General features: G+C 28.3%; 1 protein-coding gene across 4 annotated transcripts in view; it reads left to right on the top strand.

Annotated features, from left to right (window-relative positions):
• LOC129966912 (mucin-2-like) overlaps positions 1–22,684 on the top strand; it is a 139,413-nt gene that overhangs the window by 113,699 nt on the left and 3,030 nt on the right. For all 4 annotated transcript variants that reach the window (XM_056081526.1, XM_056081524.1, XM_056081523.1 and 1 more), the window contains 18 exons: positions 519–631; positions 794–855; positions 2,834–2,994; positions 3,158–3,304; positions 3,638–7,309; positions 8,653–8,748; positions 8,866–8,985; positions 10,125–10,244; positions 10,593–10,715; positions 11,996–12,227; positions 12,735–12,895; positions 13,606–13,792; positions 14,984–15,267; positions 16,036–16,181; positions 16,382–18,521; positions 19,349–19,523; positions 20,403–20,674; positions 21,425–21,570. In XM_056081526.1, coding sequence (XP_055937501.1) covers positions 519–631; positions 794–855; positions 2,834–2,994; positions 3,158–3,304; positions 3,638–7,309; positions 8,653–8,748; positions 8,866–8,985; positions 10,125–10,244; positions 10,593–10,715; positions 11,996–12,227; positions 12,735–12,895; positions 13,606–13,792; positions 14,984–15,267; positions 16,036–16,181; positions 16,382–18,521; positions 19,349–19,523; positions 20,403–20,674; positions 21,425–21,570 — 8,357 coding nt within the window. The remainder of the gene's footprint in view (positions 1–518; positions 632–793; positions 856–2,833; positions 2,995–3,157; positions 3,305–3,637; positions 7,310–8,652; positions 8,749–8,865; positions 8,986–10,124; positions 10,245–10,592; positions 10,716–11,995; positions 12,228–12,734; positions 12,896–13,605; positions 13,793–14,983; positions 15,268–16,035; positions 16,182–16,381; positions 18,522–19,348; positions 19,524–20,402; positions 20,675–21,424; positions 21,571–22,684) is intronic.

Here is a 22,684-nt window from a genome sequence, read left to right as displayed (position 1 = left end):
TACTTTTTATTCATCCACTCAAGTTCAAATATATTTTTTTAAACTTGTAGTGGATGACACTTGATGTTAATACATTCTTTTCAATTATCAATTCATTCATTAAATTTAATTAATTTTTAATACTTTAAATAAAGTTTTAGCAGTTTGTAATGAAAATTGAAATCAACAAGTAGTAGCTCAATCGGTAAAATGCAAGGATTTCAGTATTTTTCACGAGGAGGTGAAGAATATGAGTTCAATACTTGCGAAAGTCAGTAATTTTTTGATACTAAATAATTGTTTTGATAATTATTTAATAAAAGATAACTAAAATAAAATTTTTCTTTATTGACTTCAGTAGGAATTGAATTTAAAAAAAATTCATATTACTTGTTGTGATATATTTACTTAAATGCAATTACATATTAATTATTAATTACAATAATTAGTATCAGCACATTACTTTTATGTATATATTTTTATAAGTTTCGTTAATTTATATTCAAAACATTTATACATATTTGTATTATCTTTGGTAGTGCCAAATGCTTTAGTTGGAGAATTTACAATAATTGACGAAAATTTTACCTACGACTTGAATGACAACACATCACGAGGATATATGGTGTTAGCAAATAATTTAGAAACAGAAGTAAGTATAACATATTTATATTGAAGGAAAACATTTAACTTTTTTGTATGTTATGACTAGATTAAAAAAAAAAATGATACATTTGATTGATAATTTTTGATCATTTTGAAATTCAATGATTTTTTTTTTTTTTTTTTTTTTTTTTTTTTTTTTTTTTTAAAGCTTCGAAGGATATTTAGAGAAAATGGAGCTAGATTTGAGACGATTAAAATTCTAAGTTTCAGGTAAGTTATTTTATTCAAATATAATTAATAAGAACTATAGCTTGATTTTTTTAATGTTACATTTTGAAAAAGCTATTTAAAAATCAATTTTTGATACTTCATATCAATAAAATATATATATCCCTGAAGGCAAAATCCCGTTAAATGGGGTTTTACCGAAAAATTATCTTCATCTCCAGTTAATTCTCATGGCATTTCTCTTCTCAAGATTATGATATTTATATGAAACTAGCAGAACCCGCACATCGTTGCTCGTGGCATAACATCTAAGAGGAAAAATTAAATTTAGGCTTAAGTCTAGCCTCCACCCGATATGACATGGGAATGTCATGCGGGATCAAAAAGATATTTAGAAATCATCAAAAATAGCTACAAAACCATTTTTTATAGCACACATTCAGAAATATTTAGGGCTAAGCTTTGATATACAGTCATTTGACGCATTGCGAGGTTGGCAATTTTTCGGTGACTCTTTGTTTGGGGTTACATAGCCACCATTTTTTTTATGTTACTGTATGCTACTGTATTTCTATCTTTCCTGTTCATTTCCCTTGTTTTTTTCCTGCTGCACAAGCTTCTTTTGTTTACTTTCATTATTTTCGATTAAATATTTTTACATGCATTTCATTTTACTGCATTTATTCACTTTATTTTTTTTTCTATATTAATTTGCTGCAGAGTTCCTCGGAACCTTTAGACAGAATACTACAGCTCTTGTTATTTGTACATGCGAAGTTTGAGATGTCCGCTCACGCGCGGTTAAGTGCAAATAACAGATATTGCTACTTTGCGCATGCGCGAATCGTAGTAGGAAAATAATTAAAATCGCAATTATAAAACTGCTTTTCTTATTTTGATATAACCTTCCCTCTTAAAACCTTCCCCAATAAATGCCCTACAAAATGGCACAAATATCTCCAAAATTAGTCAAGTATGTCTCGAGTTTTGGGGGGTTTCAATATATAGACGCTTTCAGGAGACTTCATTTTATACTATGTATAGATAACAATATTACATTTTAAAGCTTGCAGCATTTTATGAAGAACATTTCAGTACTCTTTCTGTAAATGATTTTTTTTTTTTTTTTTTTGAAAAATACTTTTAATATGTCACTTTTATGATATTAGCACTTAGCTATTTTGAAAATTCTGAATGTGATTATTTATATGCATTGTAAAATTGAATGTTCATAGCAACCACTGATTAATGTAATTTTTTTGGGTATAATTTAACCTCTAGATTTTTGAACATTGTTGAATTGCTTTTGTTATAATAAATTTTGCTATCTAAAGTAAAGGGAATTGTACATTGTTTAACAAAATGCAGTATTCTTATGTGAAGAAAATATATTTTACTTTGTCTTTTCAGTTCTAAATATATTTGATAACGACTACTAAAAAATAAATTTCATATACAATTATTTGCATATATGTGTGTATAGAAAGCTCTGTACTTTGTTTATTAAACCCATCTGATAATTTAGAATTTTTGTTATCTACATTGATGGATTTAGACATTTTGCAGTCTTAGGGAATACACAGTATATGCCTCTTTTAAAATAGCTCTTACTTCAATTCCTTTTTAACTTACCAACAAACTAACAATTTATTTTAGATTAATTTTTATTTTAACTTTGCAAAATACGTTTTTATTTATTTATTATGTTCTATTGATTGCACACCATCTACTTTTGCATGCATTATTTTTTAACAGATACTTGGTGTTTATAAATACTGTAACAATTTGATAAATGGAATGAAATGAATACGGTAACATTAACACTTAACATTATTGGTCAGATTCATTTTATTATTCTGAAGAATTTGAATTTTTACAAATATATATCTATTTGCAGCCTCTGGCAGCTACCCCTACCCCTAGTCTGTCTAATAGGAAACCTGCTTTTGATTATCTATAAATTATTTGCACTGTCTGTTGTTGTTTTTTTTAAACATAAATTTCTTTATTTTATTTTCAGACCTGGTAGCATCAAAGTAAAATTTGTTGTGATATGGAATTCTGATCAAGGCATCATTCGATCCGATAGAGCCAGTGAGATATTAGCAGCAGATTTGAGGCAGAAAAATAATTCCTTTTACAATTTTTTCACAGTTGATATTAACAGCATACACTTTTTAGGTAATCATTCCTTTTTCATATAGATAAAGACAGTAATTTTTCTAAAATTTTTTTAAATAAAATTTTGTGAATGTGTGTCAAATAGAATATCTCTGTCTTAATTTTTTTAAGAATTTCATTTTGATTTTTATATGCAAATTTATATGTATGATATTATTTTCAGATGTTTTTGATGAATGTCGTATACAAAAAGGTGGCTGCTCATTTGATTGTTTATGGAATTATGACACTTTAACGAAGACATGTAGTTGTCCAAAAAATAATTATTTATTACCTGATGGAAAATCCTGTGCTCCAATACCAGAAACAAGTAAGCTAATATAATTATAAAAATTCATATTTTTTTCATTAGAAACAAATAATTTCAAATGCAATATTTATGGATTATATTAATAAACTATCACAAATTATATTATATTTACCAGTTAAACAATTTTTACCCAAATATTTTATGCCAATAGCTAAATTAGAAGATTTAAATGGATTTTTTTTTTGTATTTATTTATTGAATTTTGCTATGTTATATTTCTGACATCTTAAAGGATAACAATTTGGCCATTTTTATGTAAACGTATATATATATATATCTTTATTACCTGTATAGTTTAACTGAAATCAATAATGAATATTTTTCCATGCATAGGTTCCACTCCTACTACTAGTACTACTACTGCAACTGTTCCATCGTCATCTCAAGTAGTCCAATTTTTTAGTTCTGAAACATATTCAGTAACAGAAGCAGCAAGTACTGTAAGTCCTTCTCAATCCACATCATCTCTAAATCCTATGCCAGAAGTAACTACCACCAACAAACCTATTACCACCCTGTCTAATCCTCCAGAAGAAAAATTTTCTTCAACAGAAAAATCTTATCGAGGAATTTTCGAAATACCGGAACGAACTACTACTGAAATATTACAAACTGTTTCATCTACTATTTCACCCGAAAGTATGAGTGATTTAACTACTACAGAAAAGTATACAGAATTTAATTTTGAAACTGAAAAGAGTACAGAAACAGATAAAGGGGTTTCTTTTATTGCTGAAACAACTACTACGTCACCCTTAGAATTTACAGAAAGTATTACAAACTTTGAAACAGAAGCTCCCATCTTTCCTGTGACATCAGATAATTTTACTACTGGAATGGAGTCAAGACCTTTTATTCCTGAAAAAAATGAATCAACTTTCAGTTTTGAAGAAATGACAGTTCCAACAGAAGTACCTGTATCGATAACAACAGTAGAAAGTAGAACGACAAAAGAACCTGTAACTGAATTTCCTTTTGGAAGAGCTGAAAATGATTCAACTTTGAAATTCCATATAGCTGAACCTACAACAGAAGTGTATACTTTTGGTTCTAAAAATGAATACATAACTGAACTTCCTATAGAGGAAGAAACTACCACCCAGTCTGTACCTACTACTTTAAGTGATACAGAAGCTACAGAAACAGTGCAAGAATCAACCCATTCATCAACATACAATCCCACGGAGAGCAGTTTATCAACTTTCAATCCTGTTGTGAATAATCCTTCAACTTATAATCCTGCAGTTAGTAGTCCATCAACATATAACCCAACTACCTATTATCCAACCACTTATAATCCAACAGCTTACAATCCAACCGTGTACAGCCCTCAAACTTATAAACCAACAACATATAATCCATCAACTTATAATCCTACAGCTTATTACCCAACAACTTACAATCCATCAACTTATAATCCAACAACTTACAATCCAGCAACTTACAATCCAACAACTTACAATCCTACTGCATACAGCCCTTCCACTTACAATCCATCAACTTATAATCCAACCTCTTATAATCCTACAGCATACAACCCTTCCACTTACAATCCAACTTCTTATTACCCATCAACTTATAACCCAACAGTCTATAGTCCAAGTACATATAATCCAGCAGTGTACAGCCCAACAGCTTATAAACCAGCAGTAACGAATCCAACAACTTATGGTGAAGAAAAAACTACTGAATATGAAGCAGAAACTACTACAACAGATGCATTGAAAAAGGAATCGGATACTACAGAGGCTTCTGTTGCAATATATGAGACCGTGAATCAAGAAGGTTCATTGACAAAAGACCAAACATATCCTACCACTTTTAAAGATACTACATGGGAATCTCAAACTGATTCTATGACTGTTAATGAGACTTTTGTTTATGAAACGACTCCATCTTATGATGAAAATTTACAAAGTCGCCCTACTGTTTTCCCAAATCTTGATTTTAATAAAACTGAATTAGAAGAATTTAATATAACTGAAGAAATAAGTATTAAATCTACTACTCCATTTTTCATTCCTTTTTTCAATCAAACGCCAAAAATAGAATCAGATAACTTCACAAAAGCTAAAGAAGAATATGATTATTTCACAACTGATATGACTGAAAGTGAAACTCACACCGAGACAAAAACTCCATACTCCGATATTTTCCAACCTTCACTAAACCTATCCTCTGCATTTGTTACTACATCCAGTCCTACAATAGTCCAAACTACATCTGCTACAAATTTCTTTATCAGTAATTTAACCACTTCAGGTTTAGAGACTACTGATACATCTGAAGAAATGACAACATGGGATGATCGCATTGCCAATTTTTCTAGTAATGGGAATGCAACAGAAACCATAATGATTGATAAAGAAACCACAAATTTTGCTGGAGAAACTACTGCTGGTCTCATGACAGAATTTACGACGTTACCTAGTGTCACAGTTGAAGCAGATGCTAATTTTTCAACCGATGCAGTATTAACTGAGAATGTCACCTCTGCAGATTTAGCTTCAGAGAGTGAAATCACAACTACGTCTTATGCCACTGGCACAGTAAAACCAGAAAGTACTGTGAATGTTCCTGGATTTTCTGATACAGAAATAACTGAAACACAATATCCAAACACACAACATATAATGACATCTCCAGACACTATTATTGCTGAAACAACAATGCCATATCCTAAAGATATTTTTACAACTAAAATTGATACAACTAGTACAGAGCCGTCACCTGTTCATAGCATTCTAAGTGTTGATCAGTCAACACCAGCAACTAATTTTGATAAAGTGGAAACAACATATCATTCTGATCAAACAACTACTATGAGTACTCTGGATGTCTTTGAAACTACAACCGAATCTGTAACAACTCCCGTCCCTGTCTCAAAACCTAAAACAGATAATCCCTTTCCTGTTGAAAGGAATTTGACATATGTAACTGCCATAGTAGACGGAGGGGATTTCAAGAAAATCGTGAATTTGTCCATCGTTCCTGTTGTAGCTGGTTCTCATAACTTAACAAGAACTACAATGATGCCGAGTGTTTCTAAAACCGAAAGTACAACAACCAAAATAGTTAGTCCAGAAAGCTTCGATACAACTTATTTGGGTGCCGAAATCGGTACTACAGCTCCCACTCCAACAAAAGAATCTTCTTCAATTGCAAATAAATATGATGAAACAACTGATCTGACATCTGTGGCAGCGTTTGAATCAAATGCTACAACAACAAGGGCAACATTTCTTGGCGAGGAATTAAAGACAACTACTGAACATTTGAATATGGATACTATTTCAACAACTCCATATAGTTTTAATACTGAGTTGCCAAAAGAAAAAGCAACTGGAACTAATATAACTGAATCGGAAACAACAATTGCTCTTTCAGAATCTTCTAAAACAGCAGTTACTTCTGCCATTCAAAATAATACGGTAACGGAATTGGTGAAACCATTTACGGATGGAGTATTCTCCACAAATCAGAACTACTTTACAGAAGCTAGTCAGACAACACTTTATACTGAAACGCCATTTTCTTATAAAAGTTTTGGAAATGATAGCTACAAAGAAATCACCGAAACTACCGTAGAATTTGATAAATCTTCAGTAACCACCAGCTTAAGTTTTAATAATGAAACGAAAGAAGCGAATTTCACTGAAGTAGCTGAAGGAACGACAATTCCTGTGTCTGCTATTGATCTGAATCCTGATGAAACAGAACTCCCAAATGAAGCAGAAGTTACAACTGTGGCACCTTACATGTTTGATAATTCAACAATTCCCACCACTGTAGATACCGAGTTTGATTTTAATCTAACAAGTAGTGTAAATAAATCAGAAGAAAATGGTACCAGTGAATTTGGTGCTTTCTCACCTGAAACTTTCAATGCAACTGATGGTAACTACACTTTTGAAGATGAAGGTGGAAACTATACCACTACTGGATTTGATGGTTTGATTAATGAAACGACGACGAATGCTACCACAGGGATTGTATGCAGAGATGGTAAGTTGATATTCATTTTTTCATTATTATTTTTAGTATTGTTTGATTTGTGTAACTCACGTTTTGCTGTTTCTTCCCTAAGCATCTGGCATTGAAATTAACCACATTTAAAGGATGTTCAGTTGCCTATTTCTCACACCTTATTAGATTCCTAGAACTATTACCTCTTTTTTTTTTTTTAACTTTAAAGGCTACTCTTAACTTTAAAGGCTATTTTAATTCTTATTCAGTTAAATACAATATATTGTCCTAGCAAATACCATATACGAATTATCGTTCTTGAAGCTCAGACTATCAATAATAATAATAATAAATATATATCAATATCACTGATATAATCAATGCAAGCAAAACAACAACAAAAACGCATCAGATGTCTGCTGATAATTACAATCAGAGCGTTAATAATTTAATAAAATTTACAAAAGAGCGTTTTGATTTGTCTAAAATTGCAATAAGATATCGGTTGATTTTTGATGATATCGAAATTCTACATCACATTGATATAAAAGTCATTGGTGCAAGCTAAATGACAAAGAACAATCTGAGTTCCCTATTCATCCAAAGATTATTGAAGTTCTATACTTTTTAACTATATGTTCCATCTTGGTTTGCTAATTTCATGGCTTTGTTGCTATTGGCGATAAGCGAGGATCGAACTCGCAACCTTTGGGTTCGTAGCCGAGTAACAAGACCACTAGACAAAAGAAATTTCTCATGTCTCGTAGCTGTTATCTGGCTTATAAAGCGTCACCACAGCTTGAACAGTAGCTAATTTTTCAAGTTGTTCTTACTGAATGTCTTTCCGGCAGCTCTTTAAGCATTATTTTGAAAGTTCTTATTTTCTCTTTCGTCAAAATATTTCACGTTTTTGTCATTTTCTGATTTAAAACTTTTTTTTCTTTCCCTTTATGAGTGTTTTTAATAATTTTTAGTCATAGACTTTTTTCAAAATTTCGTTCTGACTCTCTATCTATCCTTAATCATTAAAAAAAATTTCATGTGGAAGATGCATAAATAAAATAAAATACTCATAGATGTTATCAAGCTCATTTTAAAAAACAATATAGATTAAGAAAATAAATGCTAGTATCTTTATAGAATAAGAATGTTAAACACGCAAGCCGCATGCGACAAAGCAAATACGACTGTATAAAAGTCGCAGCATGTAAGATTTGAAGTATCAGAACTGAATTCGAAATAGAGTTTGAGATTTTAAATTTAGACTTACCCTAAGTGTTAGCATATTTGTTATAAATTAAGTAGTTATACTGAATAATTTTTTTTAAATGTAAAAATCCTTTAATACCTTGTGATGATATTTAATACTTAATATTTTCCAGATCAATTCATCTGTGTACCTTTAAACATCTGTCTCAATAATACATTCATGTGTGATGGCATACAAGATTGTCCTGATGGAGTGGATGAATTTAACTGTAAGTGAAAAAAATGCAATATCTGTTTAACTTTTTCGAGTAGGTTGCTACTGAAATGCTTCATTTTTACTAACATTGTTTTTCTCTTCCTATTAATTTCGAAACTTTTAATCATAGGTCAAGATTCCTGTGGATTGAACTTCAGGTGTTCAAATACAAGCAACATGTGTATTATGGCAGAGGCTCATTGTGATGGAATTTGGGATTGCGATAACGGCACTGATGAAGAAAACTGCAGTAAGCATCTTCATATTGAATTTCAGCTTTTCAGAGACCTTAAGAGATAAAATAAATTGAATATGTTCTTAACAATGGCATTTAAGACTTTCATTAGATACCTAAAAATGGAGATAAAGGGTAAAACCCATTAGTCTTAGGTGTTTTTACGAGCTACCAGATTGTTTTAATAGATAGGAAATGAATATGCAATTAACATCTCTGAATTGCAGAAGAAAATCATTAAGAAAAAGTAGTTGAATTGCAGAGTAAAATATTACTACTGTGGCGTGTGCTTCTTGTTTCTGTGGGAAAAAATAAATATCACTATGTACGTAAAGGAATAATTAAAGTAAATGTCAAATTGGGAATATTATTCAGATGCCCCTCGCCATTATTTGACAGAAGGGATATATATATATATATATCCCTCCTGTTTGTCTTTGTATGTCAGTCAAACAAAATTCATCATAAAAATTATTGACCGTGATTAAGGCTGAGTAGTAAATTGAGCATCTTGTTTAAATCTGAAAAAGCCTTTGTGCAATATAAGCTATATTAAAAGTGTAAATAATGTAAAGATTTTCAGAATGATTCATTTTTAGAAAAATTTTTATCTAAATTAAAGGCAATCACTGTTTTTATATTGTGCCTATTTCTTAACTTTTTTCCATAAAAATTTTATTTAAAAATAAAACTCGCAATAGACCTTTATTTTCCAAGCTATATCTCAAGATTTATATATTCTCTTATACAATATATAAATTTCAAAGATATTAACCTACATCAATAGATAATTTCTAGTTTATTGTTATTTCCCTAAATCAGCAGTTCACAAAATTTAGTTGTAATTTTGCATTGTTTTTATATTATTGGTATTATGAATATTCAATTGAATTAATTGCTTAATTTTTCCAATACATCCTTCATATCTCTTTTACCATATAATTAAACTAAATAAATAAACTCAAAGAATGAAAAATTCAGAATAATAATTCAGAAGCCATTTCTATATTCATGTTATTTTTAATTTATCGCAAATAAGTGCATGGGGAACATTATATTCACATAAAATTTTTATAATAAAGTTGCAAATAATTGAACATTTAATTCAGTTTTTGTTTTTGTCTTTAAAGATTTCATAATCATTTCTGTTGCAGCTCCCACTGAATGTGCTAAACATGAAGTGATGTGTTTGGATCACAGCAAGTGTATCAGACCTAGTGATATTTGTGATAATAAATATGATTGCAAAGACAGAAGTGATGAAGTTGGTTGTGGTAAGAAAAGTTTCTTTACAATATTTCTCTCCTTCTGGCAATATCTGTGAAATAAAATATATCTATGAAATAAAATAAAATTTAAAAAATATTTACATTTCTATAATTAAGTTTAAATCTATTTGCTTACTTTTTTGAAAAGTGATAAATGAATACTTGTAAATTTCAATTTTTCAATGATTGATTGATTGATTGCTTAAAAATATCTAAAATGAGTGTGGATTATCATTTCCATTTTCAACTCATCATCAATACTGAAATTCAAATGTGTAATTGTTCAATATTTTTTTTAAAAAAAATTGAAGGTTTGAATAAATTTTAATTATTTTAAACATGCTTACTTTGTAGTGGAAAGAACTACATGTGAATCTGGTGGTCGCTTCTTCTGCAATGATGGGCTATGCATCCCATGGTCACTGAAATGTGATGGGGAGTTTGACTGTAAAGACAAAGAAGATGAAGCAAATTGCAGTAAGTATCTTGTAATAAAGCCATTAATTTTTTTTCAAAAATTATTTATGCCACAAATGTAATCTAAAAATTTTTCTTTTTGTTTTATTACATAATCAGCTGCAGCTGCTTTGGAAATTTATTTATTTTAAAAGTTAAGAATCATAAGACTTCATAATAAAAATTAGCCTTTTTGATAGTGTCTTCAGAAATTTTTCTCTGTAACCAATGTTAGTTAAATTAGCAATACATGGAAAGAAGAGGCATTTAAATTCTCTAGCGGACTATCTTTCAAAACATAATATTGTAAATCTATTTTAATTTAACCTTTACAGAAATATTTTTAAATAGAAACTTTTGACATGCTGAAATAGCAAAATTCTTAATTGCATATCACTTTTTTAAAAGATGGTTTCAGTCTATAAATATACACAATTAACCTACAATGCAGTCATATAAAAAATGCACAATTAAAAAATACTTTAAACAAAAAAGTTTTTTGGAAAAAAGACAAAACTTTTTTTAACACATTTTAAATAAAAATTAATAATAGGAATGAATATTTTTTAAACTTATAAAGCTCCACATTTTTTTAGAATTTTAAAATGGCATAGTATAAAACTTATAGAAAGTAATTAATTTGGAATATTACTAAAACATGATTCCATAATACTTGATTTAACTAAGTTAATACAAAATTAAATAATTCTTAAAGTACTACAAAAAAGATCTTGGGGACAGTTCTCTATTTTGCCTGTTTAATAATCTGTCCCTAATGGAAAATTATGCAGACTTATGTAAAGCATCATATTGTAACCCCCTGAATAGTAACAGTGTTAAATATATTTCAAGAAAATATTGTTTTTGTACATATATTGTTCATATTCAACATTATAAATTTATGCTTCAACATAAAACTTGCTTAATATCAGGAAACTGTTTTTTATAACCTAAAATACCAGGAACCATACATTAATTGATGTAGGTGTTCCTTGGGTGCAGACAATCTGAAATTCCAAAGTTTATAATACTTTCTTTTAAAAAATAAAAAATGCACTTTTAATTTTTTTTTAATTATTTTTTTATTCCAATCTATATATGATTTATTTTTTATTGCTCTACAATAACCGTTACTTATGTATTTTAGTAATTTTATAAATATGATAATTAAAAAACATAATAAGAATTACATCTAAATTTATTCTTATTAAATTTGCAATTTTCTGAAATAACAAGCATTATAAATCATAATAATTTTTGAAGTTACTATTTGTTAAATGACAATGTTGCATTTCATATAGCTTGCCTGAGTGATGAATTTCAGTGTAATGATGGAAAGTGTTTGAAGAGTTCTAGCAGATGTGATGGCCACAGAGATTGCCATGATGGAGGTGATGAAATGGGTTGTGTCAATGTTGATGCTCAACATATTGTTACAACTTATGAGCCCTATTCTGGAACATGGGCACTACTCTGTGCAGAAGATTTCAATCTTGATGATGGGCATTATTTATGCCAAGAGCTTGGCTTTGGGTAATTTTTTTTTAAATACATTTAAAATCCATTTCTATTAACTTCTTACATTTTTCCTTCTGAATATTATACTGTTCAATTGGTTAAATTATCCTGATATTTACCATTATTATTATGTGTAAATTGCTGCTGTGCTTGTTACTGATATTTTTATGATGATAATTTAAAAAATAATATAATAATATTTTATTTTGTCATAAATGGATCTTTGTTTTTTAAAGTGTATTTATAATCAGAACTTCTTTTCTCATGCCCCTGATGTTATCATTATTTGTACCTATTATGGGTGGCAGATGCCTCGAAATAAGATTCATATTTTGTGAAAATAGATTTTTAAAATTTCATCCTTCTATCAATTCAGATAATACATAATTGTGAAATACATATTTTTTACTTAATGATGTTGATTCTCTCTTTTTTTTTTTTGTTATTTTATGTTGTAACTGAATTTGAAGAAATACTTTCAGTAGATGTAATAATGATTGTTTTATCCCTTATTTACATCAGGCATGCTTTAAAGACTGATAAAATACATGTTTCATTCAATGGAACATGGATGGCTATGCGAAGGGATAACTTAACAGACAGTTCTCTTTGGACAGAACGAGTTGCATTTGTTGAAAGTTGTACCAGTAGCTTAGCAGCAGCTGTGGAATGTCAAAAATTTGGTAATTTTTATATGCGTTCATTGATATATTTTTATGAATTCATTTTTATATGTATATTTATATTTGCTTATAAATTAAAACTAAAATTTTACAGTTATGATTTATTAAAGGATATTATTTAAGCTATTGTATTGATGAAAAATAATGAACTTCTAATTGAACTATTTTATGTGCTTCAATGATTTGATTTCAGTTTACTTATTTACATTTTTGGGGGCATTTGACAGTTCATATTATAAGGATTACACTAACTTTCATTATATTGCTTGTGTTCTACATAATAAAATTGAAAACAGCAAATGATAACATCTGGGATATAACAAATTTTAAAAGAAAATTTAATAAGTAAAGTAATCCTACTATTAGCTGAACATCTAAAAATATTCAACTTTTGGAATAAATGGCAATTGCAATAGTGTAGATAGATTTAAATATCTCTTCCATGAATGAAGAACAGTTATTTTAACCAATAGAAAGCCAACAAAAAACTTTTTGGATCCACTGTCATATTCATTTCTTGGATTAAAAAATAATTTTATTTATTAAAAAATTACTAAGTTCTTCATTAGTTTTCATTTAAGTTGTAAAGCATCTTAAGAAACAGGAAGTATTTTTATAATCTTTTATACTACTGTGTATAATGAATTATATTGTGAGAATAAATAAAATGATGCTATTTTTATTTCACAAATTCTATTTATTGTTTTCAGGTTGTGGAGAGTATCCTGGGTTACTACATCGACGACGTAAAAGAGATATTCTTGGAGGCTCATCCTCATCTAGTCAGTGGCCTTTCATCGGATATACTTCCACTTTTAGCTCAAACAGAGGATGTCTTTCTGAGATTTTAACTCCAATTTGGTTGATAACATCAGCAGATTGCTTACTTTCAATCAGGTATTTTAAAAAAAAAAATCTATTTCCAATACAACAGCTTAAATTCATAGGATTTAATAAATGTTTTAGCATCAGAGTGAGATATTTTGTGTGCATTCTTTTTTTTTTTTTTTTCCCTTCTTTTTTCTTACTTTTTTTTTTGTGTGTGTGTGTGCTTGTATATATTTCATTCTCTTGAAGGTTGTATTGATTCTATGTCTATTTTTTAATGCTTTTCATATAATCAAATCTTAGTATTTAGTAATTAAAAAAATGTTTTTAAAAAAGTTGTAATAAATTGTGCCTTGCACAAGAATTGTGCAAACTTAAAAACTGTGAAAACTTTGTATGCAGGCTTGTTTTTTTACTTTGTTTTCATGGTTCCATTGCAGTATTGTCTGTAGAGATTTTGGTGAAAAATAAATGTAGAGGGACAAGTTTGTGTTTGTAATATTTAAAGGAAATAAAATACCAGAATTTAAAAAGCTAATATTTTGTGATTTGTAGATTAAGTTAAAATTCATGACTTAAATCTAAACTGACTGAATTTTTTAAACAGATAAAAAATATTTTGTCATATGATCATGAATTATATATATTGTTAAAGAACATATAAAATTGTAATGAAATGCATTAAGCAGATTTAAAATGCTTCAAATTTATTGAGTACCTGTGAAGGTTATTTTTACATTCTATGTACACCCCATATTTGAAACTGCTCTAAGTGAATTATATTTTGCCTACTGAATTATGTTTTGTTTAAAATTACATATTTTTACCTCGTTTTAACAAAGCATTTCTGAAAATATTTTTTAAGTTATACGGTTTGATTTATTTAATAAAATATATCATTTTTTTAGAAAACCATTTATTATAATTGTTAAAGCACAATTGAAATTTTTTTTATTCATTGTTGTCATAATCATTTTACAAGTCAAATTACTTAAAATATAAACTAGGGAATATTAATGCTAGAATGCTAAACCCTTTTTTTTTTATTTTAATATTTAAAACATGATTAAAAGATGAGAGAAAAAGTAAAGAAAAAGGTAAACCTTAGAACTCATACTTCAAAAATTTTTATTCAAATATAATCAAATAATTGTCTAATTGAAATAATCATCTTATTCAATTTGATTAATCAATAATTTAACATCATTAACTTTCAATAAAGATCTTAAATTTTTTTTTTTTTTTTTGTCCCTATTTCAGCAAGGAACCCTTCAATGGATCAGACTGGTATGTGAGGACTAATATTGGTCGTGATATTGAAGTAGGCATGGCCCAGAATCATGAAGTTCTCCGAATCATAAATCATCCACACTCTTCTAAGTTTCGATCTCTTGTACTGAGAGATTATGATGTAGCGCTTATTCGTTTGAAGCATGCCTTAGTCTTTGTGAAAGATAAGATTGGTGCAATTTGTCCACCAGAGGAACAGGTTCCACCAGGAATCACTTGTTTCTCAGGTGTCCTTGGCACACAGAAACCTAGAGGTATTGAAAATTTCCATGATAAAATTGGTAGTTATTTGATTAATTTTATATATATTTCAATTGGACACTAATATTTCTAATTGTTATTGGATGAAAATTTTCTTTTTTCATATTAAGAGTTACATTTTTAATAAATTTTTAATCTAATCAGTATTTATCAAAATTTTATCAATAAATGAGTAAATTTTGAAATGATAATTATTCTTTATGTGGAATAAAGTCTGTATATTTAATGATGTTTTTTGATGGCGTGTTTCTGTTTTTGGAAAAACCCAGGACTATATTTACATTAAAAAACATGTTGTCTTTAAATCTTCAGAATTAAATGTATTTATAATAGAGAATAGCTTTTTTCTTAGATTGTGAACCTGAATAAATTTAAACCTGAATTTTAGTAATACTTAAACTAAAATTGAATATGTGCATATTTTAAGAAGCATACATTCTACTGGATTTGATAAATGATGCTCCTATTATGTGGTACACATCATTTCTACCATAATTAAATATCTATCATTAAATATATTAAGCTTTAAAAAATCACCATTTAAATGTTTTTTTTTTTTTTTTTTTTTTTTTTTCAAAAAAATATTAGAGGAATAATAAAGAGTTTTTTTTTTTAAAAAATTTTAAGGTTGAAATTCATCTAAAGTATATATGAAAATTTCTTATTTTGATCTAAATTACTAAATAAGAAATGTAAGTTGAAATATTATTAATGTTATATTTTCTTTATTTGAGTGTTAAAAAAAATAATTCTGCTTTCAGCTCCACCACCTACAACCCTCACCATCAATAGTTTGGCTCTACAAATTTTAGATAAAAAGAATTGCAATAGTGTTGAGCATTACAACAATCAAATAAACCAAAGAATGCTTTGTACACAAAGCAGTGAAGGGCATACAATCTGCGATGTAAGTGTTTATAATTTGTACTTTCTTTATATCTGTTTATAATTGTATAACAAACGGAACAGAATTCTTAAAAAATTAAAAGCATAAAAGTAATTTTTTCATAGTACTCTTCTCCATTCTTGTTATTTTTTTTTTAATTTAAAAACCTACCTTAATTGTTTCCATGAAAAAGTATCATGTTTTTTCCTCTTCTCTTTTAGAATGATGAAGGAACTCCATTGATGTGTTTAACTGGAATCAACAAATGGTTTTTAGCTGGTATGCTGACATATCAAAGGTTTTGTGAGGTATACAGCAAACATCCAGCTGTGTTTTCTAACCTATATACCATGAGAAAATTTATCGATCAAGTTACAGGCCAGAAACAGTATGAAATTTCCTATGACAGCAATATGTATGTGATTGTACCACCAACTACTCCAAGTCCAACAGTTCCAGAAACTACCACCTTATTCACCACAACAGAAACAACTCCAACAACAGAAATGGAATCATCCACAATTCCTGGGACTGTCACAGTTTTTGAGACTACAAGCTACACAGGAGTTGTTACAGGTACCGCAGAATCAGATACTTTTGCAACTGAACCAGTGGAAGGCAGCATTACAGAAACAACTGGAGCAGAGATAATCACTGAAGAACTAAGAGGAGAAGAAAATTATACAACAATTCCAAGTATGAATTTCACAAATTTTGGTAGTGTTCCAGAAATAACTACAGAAGGACCTGTGGAAGGTATTAAAGTAAAAGAATCCTCAACAACTATAGGCATTGAAACGAATTTAACTACTTTGTCACCATTTGCATTTAGAGTGTACCAAGATGGTTCTACAATAGCAGCTCCAACGAAGTTGGATGAAATGACAACCTTGAAAGATCAAATGGAATATGATAATGTAAATACTTCCAGTACAATATCACAAGAATTTGGACAGATATTTAATGTAAGTGAAATAGCAAATAAAACGCATGATGCCATGATTGCCATGCAATCAAATGAAACATTTTCAGAATATAGCACTGTAACTGAAAGTATGGTTACTATTATAGAAAAAATGACAAATGTTACTGAAACATCACCAGTAGATATACTTGCCACAACAATAATGTCTCCAATCGAAAACTCAACCACAACTGATATTTCTGAAACTACTGTATTATCAACAGATGGAGTGCCAGTTTTGTCCTTGACTAATGAAACTGTATTTAAAGCCCCAGAAAGACTGACATTGACTACACTGCTTCCAGTTTCTGAAGGTGAAACATTGATTAGTGAAATAGAAACTGAAACAACACCAACTTCAATAAGTGGATTTACTGTAAATGGCACAACTTCTAACATGAAAGAAATCACAGAAACTACGACTCAAATTCCAGAATCATCAACTTTAATTTTGAAGTCTGCACGGCTAGAATCAGAATCAACAGCATACACTGAAAGCCCTTCATTTATGAGCAGCACTGAAAGTGAAATTTCTGGCACCACTTTGGAAAAATCAGTTACATATTTTGATTCAGAAACAACAGAGAAACCTACAGAGAGCAGCTATACAGGAACAACTAGATCGACTTTTAAACTAGAAGAATATGGAGGATTTACACAAAGTCCACATATGACTGAAGAAACACTAACACCAACTTCTGAAATAGAAACATCAACCCCAGAATTAGTTTTAGAAACAGCTTTTACCACTGAGAAACCTTTCTCCATTAATGAAACCTCCACATTACTTTCTGATCTTAAAATAACAACACCTGTTTCTGAAACAGGAACACTCATTTTTGAGACAGATGTCGAAACAGATGGGGATTTAGCTATAATTGCTTTCAATGATTCAAGTGGCATTATTATGGAACCTCTAGAATCTATAGATGAACTAGGAAACATTAATAGCTCTAAGGATTACCTAACTCGTAGCAGAAAACTTGATGATACTCTTGGAATACCAGGAATTGTATATGAATCTTCTGTAACTAATAATTCTGAAACGACTATTCAAACTGTAACATCAGCTGAAGAATCTTCTACAGTTCGTAGTGACAATCTCTTTGCTTCTTTGGTATCATCTGAAAATCATACCAATTTTACTAACATAATGGAGAGATTAATTCCAGGGGAAATGAAAAATGAAACATATGCTACATTATTACCCGAATTCAATAAAAATGATACTTTATTTAAAGAGGATGAGACAACAACATCTAATCCAGTAACTCAGTTTGACAAAACATTTGTACCTTATATTAATACAACAGATGGGATGCAAAACTATTCAATAATGGAAATATTAACTGATGAGTTTCCATCTTCAAGAAAGAATTTTTCTGAAAATAATAAAGGTAACGTTAGAAGTTATTATTTATATTTTAATAATTTTATTTTTTAATTATAATTTGCTATTTAAATTGATGGCATTATATCAATTTAAATAGCAAATTATAATTAAAAAATAGGCCAATCAATGACAAATTGATGCCTAGGCCAATTAAGGCATCAATTTGTCATTTGACGATGGTTCCAAATTACGAGGCCCATCTCAAAATAACGCTCATGTTGTTTTATATTAATATAACTGGAACTATTAAAAACTGAATTTTAAGAACATTGGCTAAAAGATCACATGCCTACTTCATAAAAGTCCTTATCAGCTGTATATATTTCCACCCTTCCATAATTAACAGAACTATTACTGTTCATTAATTACGTTATTGCCCATATTCAGAATTGATGAAATGTTTACATGTATTAGTTTTCCATTCTAAACTTAAAATGGATAAATGATTTTTAGTATTTAATGGTATGCCAATGTGATTCAATTTTGAAAAAAAAAATCATAAAATTAATACCAGATTGTTCTGGTATATAGAAGTTTTAATGGTGTAAAATGCTAGTTTTTTTGAGAGGGGGGATAGCTATGTTATATGAATATATATGATTAAAAGTTTAGACAAAAGTATTTCCATACTAGCTAAACATGCAATATACTGTACTAATAATTAAATAACATGCTTTTAAACCAAAATGCAAGAAGTCATAATAATTTTTTTTTATAATGAATTTGCTCGTTTTATTTCCATAGCAAAATGGAGCAAACAATTTTATTATAAAGAATTGTTAATCTTTTATGCAAGGATTTCATAAATTATTGTATTGCTATTTTTGTCAGATATCTGTGGAACATGGGAACATCCAGTTAATATCAGCAACTTCAATCAAACCAAGTTCTACAATGAATGGCCTGCTCTGGGATACTTGCAGATGATTTCTGAAACCAATATGTGTGCTGCAAGCTTGATATCTTCTCAGTTTGTTATAACATCATTAAATTGTCTTTCAATCAGGTAAGTGAGCAAATATTGAATAAAACAGTTTATTTGGGAGGAGAGGATGGATTGAGAAATATCTGAACAAAATGTTCTAATATGAATCCTATTCATTTTAATTCTTCCTAACATTTGTAGCAAAATTAAATAATATATTTTGTAAAATCAAGCAATTTTTTGATTAAATTCTCCTATTTCATATTTCTTTTCTGAAATCGCAGTTGTTTTTATGGATTGTATTCTCTCAAAGAATTCTTTTGACTTCAACTTAACTAATTGAAAAGAATTTTTTATAATATCTTTTTAATTAAAATGCTTAGAATCTTTTTGTACAGAATCCCACCAAGACCTATAAAAATATAATTGAACTAACTGTAATTAAATTGCAAAAATATAATATAAAAATAAAATATTTAATAAATAAGTAATAAATTTGTATACAATTTTCCAATAAAGTTTTGGAACGCTTTTACATCGATATTGTTTTTGTGATCAATTTGGTTATTAAAAGTAAAATCTGTTTAAACTTTTTATCTGTCCCTTTTTAATAATGTAAAAAAAAAAAAAAAAAAACTTTCTATTTACATAAATTACATACATTCACAATAAAAGAAAGCAAATATCAAAATCTCTCATAGTAATTATGTGATTAGAAATTGAAAAGTACTAGAAAATCCCTTTTTTTTTATTAAAGTTATTTTTTTAAAAAAAGTTTTGTTTTTTCAAGTAATGTTTAATTATTTCATTTAAGCCTTGGGCGTTCAAAGTGGCTGTCTTGGAATAAACTTAAATGGGAAAAAAAATTTCATAATCATAATTTTTTTAAATTATATATATTATTTCAAATTAATTAAAAAATTCTTAATTATATATTTTGATTTTTTTTTTCCCATACAGGGATAGCGAATTAAATCCTGATAAGTGGGCTTTTATCAGTGGCTTGTATGATGAAGACTCACTGGTGGATGGTCAGCAAAATCATCTAATTTCAAAAATCATCCCATTTGCAAATGCAAGCATTTCTGTGTTGTTCCATGAACATAACTTGGCTTTAGTAAAACTAAAGGATCAAGTTGTAGTTAGTAAATATTCTCAAAATGTATGTCTGCCAGAAGAAGTTCAGCCAGGAAAAGAATGTTATGCGGCTGGTTGGAGTAAAAGTTCTTCAGGTATGATGGTGATTTAACATTTATTTCTTAATGTGGAATTGTGATTAGGCTGAGATATACATTAATACAAGGATTAAGGTCAATGCAAGGATTCTGAAATAGCTTTAAAATTGTATTTCAGAACCTTATTTAATGTCTTTTATTGATTTTGGGATGGAATGTCTCATAGTAAAATGAAAAAATCTTAAAATGTGTAAGAAAAATCACGAAGTATCTTAATAATATGCTAACATCATCAAAAAAACATTCTTTAAAGCTTAGATAAAATTTGTTTTATGGCATTAACTTATAAATGGTCTTGTAATGTTATTAGCTATTAATTCAATCTCTATTTTGTGATTTGTAATCATATTTCTATCTAACAAAAGTCAGATTTTAAAAATTAAAATTTTGTGGTCGTAAATAGGATTCCATTATGATGTAATGAAAGGAAAAAGACTAATGAATGGTTTTTTAAAACTTCTTTAACAAGTAGATTCTCTTAAACTTTATTTTTAAATTAAATTTTATAGACTAGCAGCTTTTTTCCCCACTTGGAAGAAGTTTTTTTGATAATAATACTCAAAAATACTATTTAACAGTTTTTAAGAAATTAACAATATTTTTGAAAAAAATAAAATCTTAGTGTAATTGATGTATACACCAAATTGCATCCCGTAATTAAGTTATGTGAAAATAAAAGTATTTAAGATAGGATCTGCATGGTATGCAAACAACATATGAATTATTGTAATATATTTTTTCCAACAGGTGATGATCGTGAGAAGGCCTTTTATTCTGTTCCAGTAGATATAATTCCTAAGGACCAATGCAATAGCACAGCCAGCTATAGTGGACTGTTATTGGATAGTCTTATTTGTGCTAGTTATAAAAATGAAACTTTTCCTACATGCCAAGTGAGTATTAGATTTTATTTATATATATATATATATATATATATATATATATATATATATATATATATATATATATATAGGGATTCATGTAAAAATATTAAATTTTCTTTATCTGAATAAAAAAAGCTATAGATTGATTACTATATTGAAGTGAAGTCTTAATATTGCAGAAGCATCATATATTAATGATAATGATTTTTCATGTATTCTGTAACGATATTTGAGCTGTAAATAATATGCCTTGAGTTTTATTCTTAGTTGATTCTTATAAAAAGATCCAGATAAAAGTGTTTCAGTTAAATAAATGCTCCCTGATCTTTTTTCCCCCCAACAAACTTTTAAACATAGTTTTTAAAATAGCAATTTGGATTAGAATCATATATGTATACATGATATTAGGATGGTATGCAACATACAGCAGCATTTTATTGCTTTATTGAAATACCATTGCACATTTTGGTCACAAATGAATATCATCTATGAATTACTAACCATTTATTCAATTATCAGAATTTTAATAATCCTTTAAGTTACATGATCTTGATGTTACTACTTTCTCCATCTATCATATTATTATTATTGTTCATATAGTAAGAAATTTATAGCCTGTCACTGTTTTTTGCTATGGTTGAAATGCCTTAGCTTAAACTTATTAGTTTAAGCTTTTAGTTAAGAAGTTTTTAGGTCTTAAAAACTTTGGATTTATATTATGGGTCTGAAAATCTATTTTTGTTATAGTATTATTTCTTACCAAATTCTATCATTATTTGATGATCATGTTGTTTTATTAATTTAAATTCCATCTAAAATTTAATGAAATCTTTAAAATGTTATTTCTTTCTTTTAATCATAACATATGCTTGCATTTAGAATTTTTTTTTCTTCTTATTGTTATTTAGCTATTGAAATTTATTAGATGATCAATTCTGCTGTGTATTTTTTACTTATCATTGATATAAATGATTTTAAAAAATGACAACTAATAATAATTTTTTACTTAGAGAAGTTTTAGCATGATATAGTGAATTACTTGAGGCATTAATTGTTAAAATTCCAAACAATCTTATACGATTTACGAGTTTTAATTAAAGTTGTGTTCTTTTCTATTTATGTT

Source organism: Argiope bruennichi, chromosome 4, assembly GCF_947563725.1.
Source record: "Argiope bruennichi chromosome 4, qqArgBrue1.1, whole genome shotgun sequence".
In the NCBI taxonomy this organism is placed as follows: domain Eukaryota; kingdom Metazoa; phylum Arthropoda; class Arachnida; order Araneae; family Araneidae; genus Argiope; species Argiope bruennichi.
Note: the sequence above shows the minus strand (reverse complement) of the source record. Positions and strands in the feature narration are given on the sequence as shown.